At 32.6% G+C, this 17006-nt stretch overlaps 1 protein-coding gene across 1 annotated transcript; it reads right to left on the bottom strand.

The window, feature by feature from the left end:
* Window positions 1-4260: 4260 nt before the first annotated feature.
* LOC127877750 (heat shock 70 kDa protein 12A-like) lies at window positions 4261-16416 on the bottom strand. Its single transcript, XM_052423956.1, has 12 exons — window positions 16293-16416; window positions 14706-14776; window positions 14240-14290; window positions 13628-13696; window positions 12283-12336; window positions 11491-11538; window positions 10357-10391; window positions 10051-10191; window positions 7852-8004; window positions 7339-7581; window positions 6048-6174; window positions 4261-5940 (listed from the first exon to the last, which is right to left on the bottom strand). Exons 2-12 carry the CDS (start codon window positions 14740-14742, stop codon window positions 4895-4897), a joined length of 2004 nt encoding a protein of 667 aa, XP_052279916.1. The 5' UTR covers window positions 14743-14776; window positions 16293-16416; the 3' UTR covers window positions 4261-4894.
* Window positions 16417-17006: the final 590 nt, after the last annotated feature.

Below are 17006 nucleotides of genomic sequence, written 5' to 3'. Positions count from 1 at the left end.
ATGAAAAAGCTCATCATTGTGCGGCTGCATTTAAAGACTAGATGTACGCAAATCTTGATCAAAATTAAAAGACAATAAAAGAAGATCTCACTAGTTATATGAACATTCACATTTTTTTTATAAACAAAGGGCTGTCAATTGTTATTGTGAAGTTGAAGATTTTAATACATGCGAAGTGTTATGAGGTTATGCCGTTGTTCTAAAATTGTGTATTCAAACCATCTCGAAAAATCTGCGTACATAGTATATTACAATAATGTTTACAACATTAAAGTTAGCGTGCTACCCCGATAACGAGGTCAATAGTATCATTTATTTTGTTATCCGCGTTTCGATTGCAAGGGGAGTTATCGAAGACCGCGCTTTCTGTAATTATTCACTGCATTATTCGCTGTGAATTCCGGATAAAATGCTATCGTCAAATACATTCTGAATCATCTTCAGTCTGACGCCGATATACTATTTACTGTCTGGATCTGATAAAAACGTAAAAAGGCAACGTTCATATGACACATTATATAGTCGGCCTCTAAACTCTTAGATATATTTTCTGTGAATTTTGTATGAATAGACGCCAAAACATTAGCTTGGATTAAATCTTAGAGAAAAGCGCGGGCAAATCCACTGCGCTTAAACGGGCCGCCAGTTCAACTCTAACTTTTATTAACTGTTTTGACACATGCGCAGTTGCGACAGTGAGGATGGGGAAGATCATTAAATCAGGGAGATCGTTAAGTTTTTGTTGGTTTTCATGAGATTGGTTATCCTGGTACACACTGAACAGGAAACATGTATACAATATATTGTGGCGAAAAAAACTAAAATATATGATAATGTATTGTCGTAAATTTAAAGCATTTCAATTTTAAAGTTAACATTTGATTTATTTATACAAACAGGCTTTTACCTGTCTTCTGTCAGGGAGGAGCATACTTAGGATATCGTCGGTGTGACAATAATGGTTATTTCAATTCTGTGTTTATATTGGGGTATGTTTGTTGTTGGTAAACTGTAAAATGCGTTACCTATTGTCCATATTTTGATTACATGCTGTATTTTAATTATTTAAAATATTGGAATTACCCGATAACAATTTGACAATTAAGGGCGAGTTCAGACTATGAAATGATATTGCCTGACTGAAGAAGTAGTTTGAAAACGGATTTCTATGACCGGAGTCTTAAAAATGCAGAAAATCTTGAGATGTGATTCTACATGACGGTGTTTTGGGAGTGCATTTTGACGATGTGAATATTAAACTTGTTGATGATAAATCTAAAATAATCGCAAATTAAAGACGGTTTTATGTTAATATATGTTATTTCATGTCGCGGTACAGTTCTTTTATTCTGATTTCTATTCGAACATTTTGCACATTGAAGCACGTTCTTTCTATTGCTGTTTGAATTGTGATTCTATGAGGTTTATTTTCAAAAACATTGTTATATTTTGTGAACAATGTGTATATTCTGTAGTAGAAGGATGGAGCTAGCTTGAGGCACTTAGAGATCGTTCCTATTTCATTCCTTTCAAGTCTCCGTAACAAACAAATGCAGTTGACTGTGTAAGTAGGAACACAGTACTTAAGTAACAGATATACCCAAATAAAACACACAGTCACAACTAGATACCTTTCCTAAATGTACCCATGTACTCAAATATCACGGTATCACTATTTTTTGCTTTGCATCGATATAAATCCGGATAGGCATTAAACGTTCGTGACAAATACAAACAAAGTTTAGAGAATTCTTTGCTGAAATAAAAATAATTCATCTAGGTTTAACATATACAATGCTGATACACGTATAGTTTAAGTATATCAAATCATGAAGTTACATGTTTGAAAACATGTCATGAAACTGAACATTCATTATATAACGTCCACATGAATTCACAAACATTTATACTATGATACATTTAAAGATTTGAGCGTTCTCAACAGCTTAAATCAACGTATAGTAATAACACTATGTCAACAACTTTCATCTTTATATATCAAGGCATCATTGTTTGGAAAACATCAACACTAATCTAGTAAAATCACACTTACGAATAAAATACTGTTTATTATAATGTATATGTCTTAAGTTGAATATTTTTAACGTGTCGTATTATGATGCATTGATTAGAGTACATTTGTAAAAGGGAATACAGCGACGAATTATACTATACTTAATAAAATCAAACCACCTTTAATGGCACATCCACAAACAGACTTATCGTTTTTATTCCTATATTGTCCCTAACAAAGACAGTGCCCACGTGACTATTTAAGACTAACCGCAATGCTTGCCATTTAATTATTGCATCATAACAGATTGTCTTCATACCTTGTGATAATACAATCACGCTGGGAGATAAAGGATTGTGCAATTTATACAAAAAAAAAAAATAATGCAAATAGAAGTTAATCATTAAAATGAAGATAAATTGAGTTACAATATGAATTTACCACGATTTCAACCGCAAATATATATATTATAATCATGAAAAGCCGGATTCCGACATTGTGTTATTTGCTTTAAAAATAGCATAAATATTCGATGTCATGATTCCACATTTAATACAAGTAACGAGTATCATATCATGCTTGTTTTGGGGAGCATTCAATGCACACTACTCTGCTGAAATAACCACACCGACTGGGTTTTTCCAAATAAACTTTCAGGTAATTTACAACCTTTTAATTACTGTCATGACGATCATGTGTGAACAAGCGAGCTTTTACATAATTTAGATATATACAAACGAATGCAAAATGCATGCATCCAAAAAATTAAATTATTTTATCAATATGTGGGTAACATATTTCAATGGACATAGTGCCAGGATTATGATAAGATAGAACTCTTACACTTCTTTAAATGTTACATACATGTTTACGTATAGTAAGTGGTTCGCAAAGTACATATTTGTAACTTTTATGAAGCAAACATCAACATTTAGATATCCGTATTATACAACTGGATGTTTTTCACTTATTAATAGTAAACTTCATTTTTTTGAAAACTTTTTCTCCCCAATGAATGCGAGCATATTTATAAGACATAAAATATTTTTGAAAAAGGTCACCATATAACATATTGTTTTATTGCGTGAGGTTAATTGTAATTACCGCAACTGAAACCTAAAGAACCCAAAACATAAAAAGTTTATAAAGAAAGTTATTCACCAAACGCAGAGAGACATCCTCTTAAAAAGTCAATGCTGGCATTCGTAACAACGTTATGTTTAAAATCATTTAGCCGAAAACGAAATTCGATACCACCAAACATAATCTTTACCATGAAATTTGAGTATATATCTTTTTGAGGATCTACATCCACATTTATTAACCATACAAATTGGCAGCCATCAACATCAACACATTTTGGATTATTTTTTGTTCTTCGCATACACTTATAGAACAGCTTGCCTTGTGTCTGATATTACTGACAAATATTCATGCGCCTGCATATGTTCAGCTACTTTCACACTTGTATTCATTGTTATATTATATAAGATATCGTCGCAGTAAGTAACATGGCAAAGGTGAGTCTTATTGTTGAAAGGATGATGATATTTAAATGTCATTAAATCGGGCGATACCGTAGGTATACTTTCTTTCCCTCTCTGATAGGGCTACTGTTTATTGACCGTACATGACTGCCCCGTTCAATTACGCCGATGACGGTTCTTGTGGATAAATGATAACTGCATAAAACGTGTTCCATATCATAGACCTTAAATATGGCGAGTCAGAAATTCCACCAACTAGTAAAACGTAATAGACTGGTTTCACCTTTTCGACCTTATCTTGAATTATTTCACTTATGCTATATATCGCCTTGTAAAAAATGATATTCAACTGACATTATTAAATAGTCAATTTAAAATGCCAATGTTTTCACAAACGGCTTTTGTCTCAGACATAATTCAACAGTTTCTTCAAACTAGCTTTCACTCATCTCTCTTAATTGTATTAGAAATCGAATTTTGTTTCGCATGTTGCTATCAAAGTTTCGTTTCTTTTTTTTAAATAATTATGCATAAACTCAAGGTTTTTATCCACAATATATTGCTTTTATTTCTGGAAGTGCGGAGTGCCAAATATTTGAACGAGCGTGTTTATAAATGTATTGTCGACAGTTAATCCATCGAAATCTCAACCGGTTCGTTGATGAGTCCCTGATAGTGTGCCATCTGGATTGATCTCATAAACGCAAGAAACAAACGATCTTTAAAATTTTACTTATGGTAAAAAACAACAACCTATAAATGTACTCATAACTTCTGCCGAACATGCAGGTTGAAGAATTGGCAATTTAGATTTCGCTTAAAAACAAACCTATGTGAGTTTGAATTTCGCCAAACAATGCATCGACAATCATTTTAAAGAGGTAATATTATTGTAAAGTAAGTTTGTACTTTCAAATGCTCCATTAAAACGATGGAATGACACATACAATTAATTATTACAAATGGCAAAATGCGCTTGTTATCATCACAATAATGGATACAATATTTGTAATACCGGACCTTTTTAACACAATTAATTGTGGTTTAAATAGGCCATAACTTGCGGAATGATTTGAAAAAAAAACTTATATTAGAATATAAAACGCTTTGCAAATATAAACACAAATAAACACAGAATATAAAACAAGACAATACTTAATGAAACCAGCAAAACATAATGCATTTGTTGACGATAGAATTTCTAGAAGAAAACAATGATCACACTTTTTATAGAAACCAATAACAGTTGTTGACTATCAATTACATAAATCAAATATCTGAATGTAATAAATCATATCTGGTGATAACATATCACAAGTAAAACATGCATAAAACAAACAATAATGTTTGTGTGTTCAATGTAAGATTTCCACTTTCAGAGTTACTGATTCCCTTATCCTAGGAAGTCAACACATGCGTTTGTGACAGTGTTATGTTTCACATCAGTGACCTGTATACGCAGCTCAGTCCCACCAAACATGAGTTTAACCAAAAGTTTTGAAAAAATATCACCTTCGGGATCGATATCCATCTTTATCAACCCCACAAACTGGCATCCATCCTCATCCACAAATTTTGGATTCTTTTTGGGACTAGCATAAATTTCCAAAACAGCCTGCTTCATGACTGAAGATGAGGGAAAATATTCGTGCGCCGTCACATTTTCCGCATCTGCTTCGCTAATTTTAGTTCCGATTTCAATATGTTTATTGAAAATAGCATCACAATAGTCCGTACCATCAATTTGTATCTTTTTATTTTGTGGATGATGCGGTTTAAATTTCATTAACCGAGCTATCCCATAGGTATATTTGCAAACCCTTGCTGCTATGGCTAGTGGTTTGTGGCCGTACATGACTGCCCCGTGCAATACAGCCAATGATGGTTCTTGTGGAATAATTACCATTTTACCAAACTTGTTTCGCAGAACAGACTGTAGGAATGGAGACTCAGAAAATCCACCAACCAGTAAAATGTGATTAATTGGTTTCACATTTTCGACCACGTCTTCAACTATTTTAATTATTCTTTCAAGCGGCTCATCAAAAAACGACTTTACCATATCAACAGAAATTATTAATTTGTCATTTTTGAATTCCAATTGTTTCGCAAACGGCTTTTGCCCTAAAGATGATTCAACTGTTTCGCCTACTTCTTCTTCATACTTCTCCCTAAGTTGTACAGGGAATCTTATTGTTATGCGTTCGGTACTATCGAAGTTCCGTTTCTTTATTTCAAAATTCTGCATGAACTCAAGGTATTCATCCATAAAATCTTGCTTAAATTTCTGAAAAAGTGGAGCGCCTAATATTTGAACGAGCGTATTTATGAATTTATTGTCCACATTTGTCCCGCCAAAATTTCCGCCGGTCGGTTGGTATATCTCTGACAATGTTCCGTTTGGATTCACCTCATGGGCGGTTATGTCGGCAGTGCCACCTTAAATGATAAAATAGCTCGCTTATTATATCATCATCAGCATACAGTGTATATAAGAAATACGATATATACTAGTTGATCGACAAAACAATAATTTTCACCCTTACCTCCGAGATCTAAGACCATGTAACGCTGGCCCGCTGGCAGATGGCTAACACCCAGTTGTTCTTTACAGTATAGCGATGCAGCCTCGGGCTCCAATGCAAGTGTAAGCAGATCGTCTGGAATACCTGCCTGAAAATGAATAATAAGGAATTGTTAAAAAATAAGTTGAATCAGTAAAACACATTATGGAAACAAGAAAGGAAACAAAATCAAAGCAAATTTAAGATTGAGCTCGGTAACTATATTTTGGAATTTGCACGTATTGTCTTGTTATGGCAAGGGAATTGTGTTTTTGAGTAATCTTGTGAAATAAAACAGATGAGCGGGATAAAATAATTTTTTTTTTGCGATTTTATTAATTTTAAATTGTTCATTATGTTTTGTATAGCACGACCGTGTGAACGAACCTTACGTCAAATAAAATAAGCTTGAAATCAAAAAAGTATGCGAAATAGACAAGAAAACCTCTGTTTTGTACTAGAGCATCAACTTTAAAGTTTGTTTTAGAATCAGTGTCATGATAGACTTAACCAACTTACTTTTCAACAGACTAACCGAAACACATTGTTCATCGGTGGATTGACGGAATTAATTTTGCCCAGAATATTTGAAACAATCGAATGCAATAAACATTCAAAAAATGTTTATTCCTTTCAAGAGATTATCAAAGGTGAGCTTAAGGCGCAAAATAATAACAAATATTGGATACGGAGGTGTTGAACATTTACGCTGAACTTTATGCATGTTTTGAATGCTGCAATGCTGAAGTATTAAATGTAAATAATTATGCTACACCGAAATAAACAGAAATAAAATCGACTTTGCTTTATTAAAAATCAGATGCGGGCAAACACAATTTATGTATTCATTTTACGAATTTTAAGTGCTGCACAACATACTTACATCTTATTAGTTGTGTTGTGCATTATAGTTTTGTTAAATTGAACCCCGATAATTTATTTGAGATTTCATGTTTCTGTATCATATACATTTTGTTTCTTTCATTAAACCCTTGTCGAACAAAAAGTAGTGAAACATTGTTCATTATGCACGTTGAGAGATGGAAAATACATCAAATGATTAGAGTAATTTTTTGTAGTTATCAAAGGCTTATTAAAACTTGATCTGCCTTTAAACTACAACATATGCAACGTTTAGCTTTAAAAAAATTGGTTCAAATTTAGGAACTGTCATTGAGTAATATAATCGATGAACTCATTCGCGATACTCATATATGCATTTGGTGATCGCATTCAATTGTTCATATACATCGGCGGTAAAATGTGTTCTTACTTTTGTTGCAGCATCTCTCATAAATTTCTTCGAAAGATCATTCCAGATTGCCGGAACTGTAAGTACCCAATGAACATCCGTTTCGCTGCTGATTCCAAAATCGCCCATATCGGCCATTTGTTTTTTGTCCGTAAGGGTGTTCATAACCTCTGTTTTTATGAAGCGGATAGCGTGGCTGAAAATCTCTATAGCCTCCATTTTCTTTCCCAAAATGTCTTCGATAACCATGTCTTTATCTAGGGGCTGGTTTGTATATGGAATACAAAAACAACAATCAACTATTTGACTCGAAGATTATATGCTTCTAGAGGAACACGCGAACATAATGTTTTATTAAAGAATTTGTTTTTCAGATTTAGTGGTTATCATTACTATATAAATAATGGCACACACACATATTTTAAGTATTTATTTGTACCTAAACTATTTGGTCTTTATTTACTTATATTATTATAAAGAATACAATGAAATTTAGCAACACAAATCATAAATAATTCGAGTATAATAACGTACTCCGTCCCTTGTGAAGAGAGCCATTTTAAATCGCTCAAACAGGTACCAGTTTCTGTGATTTTTCAATTTCACAAGCTCTTGATATTTCGTTTTTGCCTCATCTCCGAAAGCAACCATCTCTTTTTGAGGATCCAGTAAAACAACGGTTGGCGTCTAAAATAAATTAGTTTTACAATTTAACCATTTAGCCTTATGGTAATTGAAGACTTTAAACTGGACTGGCTAGCTCCGTTGGATGCTCTTTTCCAACTTATTTTATTTATATTCTGCGTTCAGCCGTTTAGGTGAAAGTGCTGTATTGTTATAGTTGCTAATGATGTAACTCATTACAAAATGCAAATTTATGCTCTAAGAAACAAAAACGTTCGATGGTATAAACATATATGAATAATTCAAAAAGTGAACTCTGATAAGTGTTAGAACCAAATATGGTATAAATGCCATCACAAACAAATTACAGCACTATGACAAAAAACATGCTAATTATATTTTAGGCATTTGAAATGTGCGTTCGTTCCCAGTTAAGTTACGGTTAGTAACAAACTATTCATTATGACTAAGACACAGTGTTTACATGCATGTGTTGGTGGTTAACAGTTATGCCGTGTTGATGCTGCTTAACGAAACAGTAAACTCTACCAGACATTGCCAAAAAAATTCATAGTCTGTACAATGTACAATTAAGGTTGGGCAATATAGTTGTACAAAGAATGGACCGTGCCGATACAAAATACAAACAAAACACTGTATACATTAAATGTGGAATGAGAAAAAATCAAACTTTTAATGGACATTATTCTGATGATTTTATCAATTAAAATTATTCATTACATGGTCGGAATGTAATTGTATAATAATCTATGCATACTTTATGTGCAATTATCCCATTTCCATGGCTTTTTATAACTAGTGTCCCATGATTTTTAGAACTAGTGTCCCATGATTTTTATAACTAGTGTTCTATGACTTTATAGCTAGGGATTTTATGGCTTATCCCTATATCCATATCTTACAACTCTGTTAATGCAGGCATGTCTGTTTTAAAAACAAATCAAATTAAATATCAAGTTTTGTAGTTAATTAAATTCAAATGATACAAGTATGTTTCCAACTGTCAAGGTAACTTATTTTTCAGAAGTAATAAATACATAAGGAAAAATAGCATATAATACTTTGTTGAAAGAATGCAATTTATTCAAAGATTAATGCATTATTCCAACTTCACATGATTGTGTTTAAAACAACTTAAACTAGATGGTTTTAATTCAGTCTTTAATAGGTTAACATTTGAGTTGCATTTGATCCTAATTTTAAAGCAGGCGATATTGGTGCTTTACAAGAAGAAATTAGCTCAACGTTTAATAAGGTTGGAAGATAAAGGGTGAATTGGCAATTAGATTTGCAAAAACAATGTACGTTTCAAAATCATGAAGCAATGGCGTGTGATTGCTTTTTTGCTCCCTCTTCGGAACTGATGACTCGAGTATCATATAGCATATATTATAGTCAACATTTCAGAGCTTTTCCTGTTTTAGCGGCGTTCAAAACCAATAATTACTCTGGATGGAAAGAATACAAATGGAATCCAATAAAAAAAGAAATAGATGGGATATAAATTAATGGAATAATCAAACATCATTTGCGCGTTGTTTAAACTTGCTAAACGGACTCGTTTCATCATCAACATATTCGATACAATAATGCCATACCTATAGACAGTACATAAAATAACGTGTACATGTTTACATGCTCATTTTGCTTCCTAGTATTCTTCTGTGAGTCATTTTCTTTTTATTAAAAATTTAATTACTTTTAAGAATACAAATCTCAGTATTTTCCATTAAAGGTCTGTCTGGCACTCGGTCAAGGTTTTTACTGATTTATATACATGTAATTGTGATACTGTGTATTAGCAGAACATTTCCTAGAGGAGATTAGTAAAACGTATATTTTTAATAGAAGTGTGCGTGTTTGTTTTATCCTGGTAATATTTTGCTATGATTATAGTTGCACATTATGAAAAGTCATATATTTGTTTCTGTACCAGATCATATTGAAAACGCATTTATCTAATTATAGTTTTCTTCATGCTTGTTGTACCAAATCCAATTTAAAGGTATTGAAAAGACATCGTGTATCTATTTAATTCAAATCATATACGATTCCAAGGCAAGTAAAACGTTATATCAGGAACCATACCTTGATTTGTTTTCCCCTGCCCCTTCCGATGATAGCAGTGGGACTAGATTTGAAAGAGTATGCATATCCGCTATATGTTGTTCCAAAATCTATGGACACGCACACGAACGCACTCTCTTTTTTCCTCGTTAACTTTATAACCTAAAATGAAAGGACAAAACTGTAAAAGTAACGTCGCCAATAATTCAAAACATATAATGTATCTTTGTTTTGTTTCTTTAGCTTCAAATCCATTTAATTATCAATACAATATTTAATATTTAAAATTAAAACTTGTATATAGTGTAAGCTAAAAAAACATTATACCGTTGCATTGTGATTTGTACTTGGATTCCCGGTTGCTGAAGACAAAATTATAACACCGTGTGAATTTCTATACAGTACATGTATTGTCAATAATGCAAATATTTCAGATTTGACATTCACGATATACTGGTCAGAAATAATCAAACGTTTTGAGGTCTCGTCGGTAATTTTCCCGACAGTTCAAACAATAATGAACTGAAGATAAATGCTATTTCTTGAGTAATTCAATTTCAATGGAATATAATGAACATTGACTTATCTTCTAAGCCTCACACATTCACAGCCTCGATGGCGTAGAAGTGACATTCACTCCTTTTTTATCTCGTTCCCACGACTTACTAGCTCCTGGAAACGAGTAAGCTATGTCGTTGTAACGACTTACTAAGTCGAGGGAAAGAGATGGAAAAAGGAGTTCAAAACAAAATAAAAGACGAGTGCAATAAAGATATCGGTGCAGTAGAATCTAAATACTACAGTGGCGCTTAAAAAAGGAATATATTTATTTAATATAAAGAAAGTGCAATACACATTGATATTTTGGTTTTCTTAAAAAATTTCTTGATGTTCGGCAGGTTTTGTGTAGGTTTTTGGTGTTAAATGTGTATTTCGAAGTTTTGCGGTCACTTTGCACCTAGGGCTGCAGTGTGTGAGGACCCGGAATGTGTCCCAGCACTTCTACATAATCAACTACTAGACACACGAAAGTTTGGACGAATTTAGAATCATAGCTGCAATTTTTAGCAATTTGTTTTTTACTGAAATTTATTTTCAATTTGCGTGTGTTATTGAGTGTTGGGGGAGGCATGAGTGCCCAGAGGACCCCCCCCCCCCCATTCCGGTATGGTAACCAAAAACCCGACTCACATGCATCCGGTGTTAAATCATACCAAGTCTGTTGAATATATGCGAACATAATATTTGCACTATTACGCAAAATGTGATCGCTGACTAAAATTCCTTTCCTTGATATTGCTAAAATTATACCCTCTGTGTTTATTGCACCCCTCCTTTATTTAATGTAGCGCTCATTTGTTCATGGTAATCCTCGCTTATTTAAGTGTGCACTTTTCTTTTCCAAGAAATATCTTACTCGTTCCCACGAGTAAGTAAGTCGTTCCCTCTGAAGAAAATTACCTGATCCCTTCAATCTTCTCCTGTGCGAAAGCAACAATTTCCGTACACCTAAAACATAGCTGATATGCGAATTCATTTACAAACAAACTTAATACAATCATAAACAAATGATAATCTGCATCAAATGAAAATCAGACACATTAGAGGTACGTATTGTCGCCTCAAATTTTGTATGCTTGGTCGCACAAGTGGGTTTCTTTTGCGATACATGAAACATTAACAACTGGGTACTGTTCATTAAAAATAATAATCATACTTTCTAGGAAATACTGTGTTATTTTATTCGCGCAAAAGTATTTAGCATGCCATTGTGGCAGATACTATAAATCATCAGCGGGCACAGCTAAAAAAATCCGTTTTCAGAAACCGAAGGTTTACGGTCATGTCCCATTTATTTTATTCAAATTTTATAAGTATTTCCAAATTATTTCAACAACCAAATACACGTGTTTAATGCCAAATTACTATTTGCTTTAAAATAGTCAAACCAAACTTTCTAATCAATAAATTATGCAGATGTTTCTAAAAATATACTTATTTTAAATTCGTGTCCGAAATTACTAAAACTTATCACACGAGTAAGATTACGCCTTTTAAGATATTAACTCATTTTTCTGATTTAAATATTAATTAGTTGATGTCTACCACGGAAGGTTCTGCTTTCTGCGATAAAATTATTGTTTCTACCATATAATCATTTACTATAAAAAATTCAGTCTGGCGCTTGAATACCAATAACTAAATAAATATCACATGCCATCAAGCCTTGTCCGACAAGTAATGTATACGTACCAACGTCACTTTTTGACCCGATCTCCAAACGGCTGCCCCCAACTTCCCCGTCATCTGTAATAACGTGTATGTAATAATGTGTATGGTATGCGTTTCACTTCATATATTGAGCTGGGTCGTGCGAACAGGAGTCTTCGGTCAGCTTAGCTCGAGACTAAACTGCGCACTCGCGGAGTCTGGTCAGTAGCTTCAATTTCTACAATCAAGCCCCGCAAGGTTAACTTTGCGGATGGGGAAGCGCTTGACAAGACTGCGCAAATGGGAAGATATACGGCATAAAACCCATTTTCGCAAGAAGGGGCTATACTAGTGTTTAACTATGAACGATAACTATAACATAAAGTAAAACATGTGAGATTTATATTGTATAAGAAGTTAATATAGTATTTGTAAGCATTGTGCGTTCTAATTATGCATATTTAAGCAGTTATTCATCATTTTAGCACGTTTTTTTCGAATATATTGGTTGTGTTGTATTTCATTTTTGTTGCATTTGCTTTGTTTGTTTCTTTTGATATTAGATAAACATTTTCATTTTCAAACGAATCTTTGCAACCGAAAGTATTTCAAAACGAGTATATACGCTCTTATTACGTTTTTTCAAAAGAGTTAAAACGTTGATGAATTAAACACTAGAATTTCCAGAAACAGTATTACCAAGAAATAAACGAAACAGAAGTATTATTCAATTACAAATAATTTTCTGCTGTATAGCCAGTGTTTTTTCTCCAAAATTACAGTCTCTTACAGGCTGTTTACCAATTGAAAAAAGTAGAAAAAGGCTGTTTCCCAATGGCAAAAAAAAGCATTTTTTCCCAAATATTTTACCAAAATTTCCCCCAAAATATGCCAAAATTGTCAAATAAACTCAATAATTTGTTAATTTAGTGTATTATACAGCAATTTAATTCGCTAGCATTTTATAATATAAATTTAAAAAAGAATGCTTTTATAAACAATTGGTAAATTGTAATTTATAATCATATTATTAATGTTAAATTTTTCCCAAATGCATGGACTATTGCGTTTTTTTTTATCCAAACGGCACAGGCTGTAACATATCAAGCGAAAAAAAATCACTGATAGCAGAAAACTCCTTCATGGACACAAGGCAAGAAATCTTTTTTGAAATCCCCAGTAGTCTGTGACCATTCGTTCATGCAAAACATTGACGAAATTTCGGTTCTACATAAAATATGAGATAACCTATCGACATCGGCAAAATTGATGTTTCACATTTAATTAATTTTATTTAGCATTTCTCAGTCGTATTCATATGTTTGTTAAAGATTGTAAATCTACATGTTGATGTTAAAACCCTATACACTTGCTTTATAGAACGTACCTTTTGTAACTTGTGTCGGTGTTTTCAACGTTGGTTTATTTTCAGGTCTCGAAACAGAAGCCACGGGCTCTTAAAATTATAAAAAAATCAAGCTAAGCTCATCATTATATATCAACAATAGTTATAAATATACGTGAACTTTGTGGATTTTAGAAGTAGTCAAAAATCGTGTTTTTAAATTCTTTCTTTTTTGTTCTTGAACCTCACAAAGTCACGTGAACCCTGTATATACATCATTGTGTATGATCATTAAAGTCGACAATGCGCCAACACTAACTAGCAAAATAAACGTAGCCATGCTGTAACATCAAAATACAACATGCACAAATATAGAAACTGTATTGATGCGGGTTTTTTTACGAGGAATTATTTGAATCATTATTCAATACTCTTTCATATTCTAACCGATGCGATACAAATACATAACCGATTGTTTTCGGTAGTTCTTTACTGTTTGCATAAACGTGCTTGTGCGCATCACGACATTCACAAATTCAATTGCAGCAGAAGACATCTGACGTTTGTCATGTGAAGAAAACCGTTACATGAAGTATGCCACAAATTACGTATACTCAACAAAAGAATTTCCCCAAACATATATTAATATGGTACCGTTAACAGCTGCTGCTTGTGCGGTAGCTGCAATCACTGGTGACACGGTGCCTACAGTAATACAGTATATAAAAACTAGAATATTTGCTTTCAAACAACATAATACTCATTATATTTTCTTTCCAGATTAAAATTGCATGGATTTTTTTCTTGCACTTGTTTGATATTTATGTTCATTAATACGTTAAACTCTACTATTTTCGACCAAAAATACATATTGCTGCGGAAAGTATGCATATATGTGTTTCGCTCATTATTTCATTATAAACGTTGTGCTTACTTGCTTTAACATATTTGTAGGATAAATGTGATTGTATACCTCATTTAATTGTCATGAAATTGCAATTAAACTTTTAAAATTGCAAGTTTAAACGGGATGCAAAACGTAATTTATTTTTTTGAAAGAACACTTGCAGTAATAAATATATGCTAATAAGGATATTTCCGTTGAAAAAGGACATCGTACTTTTATTTTCCTCTTCCTTGCTCGATGAACCACCCATCTTAGCTAATCCAAGTAAATGGATTGTTATTAACCTAAAAGCGACAATAAAATTAAATTATGCATAGAGGAAACAAATATAAAGAGCTGGATAAAGTATAGTTGAGAGTGTCGATGTAAGGTCGATTTTATCTTTAATTGCTATTAAAAGGATTTCAATTGTGCAGTTTCAACCATCGATTTTCATTTTATTATTAAGTTAAAAGTGAAAGTAGAATAAGTATTTATATTTGTGCTAATAACATTTGAAAACATGCGAGATATTGACCATATTAGAAAAATAACTCTACATACAGTAAACCGACTGAAACAACATTACACATAAACATTCTAAAAACTTTTCTGACACTACAATACCGGAGTATCGACATGTAATTTTCATAGGTCAAGTGCACTGGTATTACGTATTCTTTATCAATTGGTGTTTATGATAATGTTTCACATAGACTTAAAACGCAAAATTTACCAAATAATGCCTTTCTAAAAGTTCTTCTCTACCAATTCTCTTAGAGCAAAATCTGTTCATAGCTTATACCGTATTCAGGCAGCCAAACCTGTTGACTCGTGTTATACAACACGGTTAATGAATTTGTTCTGAATACGGTAAACAAGCTTTATTAAAAACAAATGCATTAGAAAATGCAGTTCCTTTGGTTATGTGTACCATAACTGTACATTACGATAAGAGCAGTCTTCGTCTATACTATAAGCGACTTGGCCCAAATTTCTAAAGCCTAGTTTAAGAAAAGGGGCTTTAATTTATATATTTCATTGATTCTTATTTTTTTTAAAGTTCATGGTTTTGTTTAAATAATATTGATAGTTGTAAATGTATTTATTTTTAATACAAAAAAGTGTTATATATTTATTATTGTTTGCTTACTTCATGGCAATATAAAATGAGTATGCGTGAGTTTAGCCCGTAAATACAGCCTATCGAGAAATATGACACATGCCAGATAAGCAAATACTTAAATAGTGGTTATAATGGTTCACTCTATAATGTGATTTATAAAGCGCGATAATTTGGAGACATGCCACATGTCAGCATTATAAACTTAAACATAATGAAATGGTTTATACAAAGTACTGAATTTTACACCTCCATTTAATTTCTTAAATAATTTATTTTACGAAAGTCAACGATATTTACCTTAATATCTTGTATTTTGTGCTCTCGGAAATGTAATAGATACATGCTGTTGTAAATTAAATGTCACGTACTTGACCTATACGTTTTCAACGAGGTTGTCGTGTTATTGATAACGTTAAGTAAACAAAATATCACGACCGATTTAAACCCTTTGTTGTGTTTTATTTACCATACACATATTTTTAATTTCCCATTCCACTTAATGTTCCTTTAATTTGCTATGTAATTTATTGCTTTACCGTTGTTTGCAATTTATGTTTAAGTAAACAATTTGTTTAACACGCACTAGCAAATCGAAACTGTCAATATCAGATATTCCTTTAATGGTTTTATTATTTAATAGTGTATTTACAGGTAGATTATAATAGGACAGTGTAAACAAAAGTGAAAGAAGATACCTAAACTTTGATCCCAAATTTAAAAAGAAAACAACGCCGTGTTAATATCCACCACCACTATGTTTTATCCCAACGAACACCGAATATATTTTAAATTTTAACATAACCTTTTTTTTCCAACAGGCTAAAAATAGAAAGACATAAAAATAGGTAGTAAAGCTAGGCTTGTTTCGTTTTAGGTGGGTTTTTTACAGTATCAACAAGCACATTCGTTTACTTGTTATCCCCCGCCGTCTTCTCGTTTGTATCTATTCACCTATGAAGTTTCACGTGGAAATAGTTTCTGAGATATAGCCCTAAACAGTTTGTGACAGACGGACAGACGGACGAACGAAAAGACTGACGGACAACGCCAAAACTGTTTTCCTCCGCTTTTGGCAATGGATAATAATCGTGTGTTTTATGTTACATATCTCTATATTAAAATTTGTACTAACTGGAAACTATCTACCGCAAGTTTAATATACCAAACCAATATGCTGTGTTGACAATAGCATGTCCACAAAATAGCGTAGGAATGTCGGCAAAACTTTATTCCCATATTGTTTACCATACACACGTTTTTACAAGGAAGTTCAATGTCAGAAGTCGCCCAATCAATATATATCATTCCCTTTACAACTACGCTCCCGATAGGGAAAAACAACAAAAATACAACATATTTTTTGGTAAGTCATTGGTATGACCGACTGACTGATACCGTGTATTACTATT

The sequence above is a fragment of the Dreissena polymorpha genome, chromosome 4, assembly GCF_020536995.1.
Source record: "Dreissena polymorpha isolate Duluth1 chromosome 4, UMN_Dpol_1.0, whole genome shotgun sequence".
NCBI lineage: Eukaryota > Metazoa > Mollusca > Bivalvia > Myida > Dreissenidae > Dreissena > Dreissena polymorpha.
This window is presented reverse-complemented; position numbering and strand designations above follow the sequence as displayed.

Coding starts and splice junctions, on each gene's coding strand:
- LOC127877750 (XM_052423956.1), bottom strand. CDS start 14,742: ATGGGTGGTTCATCGAGCAAGGAAGAGGAAAATAAAA. Junction 11,539..12,282: donor CGGGTCAAAAAGTGACGTTG/GTACGTATACAT, acceptor GCTATGTTTTAG/GTGTACGGAAATTGTTGCTT. Junction 8,005..10,050: donor GCAGGGGAAAACAAATCAAG/GTATGGTTCCTG, acceptor AATTTATTTTAG/ACGCCAACCGTTGTTTTACT.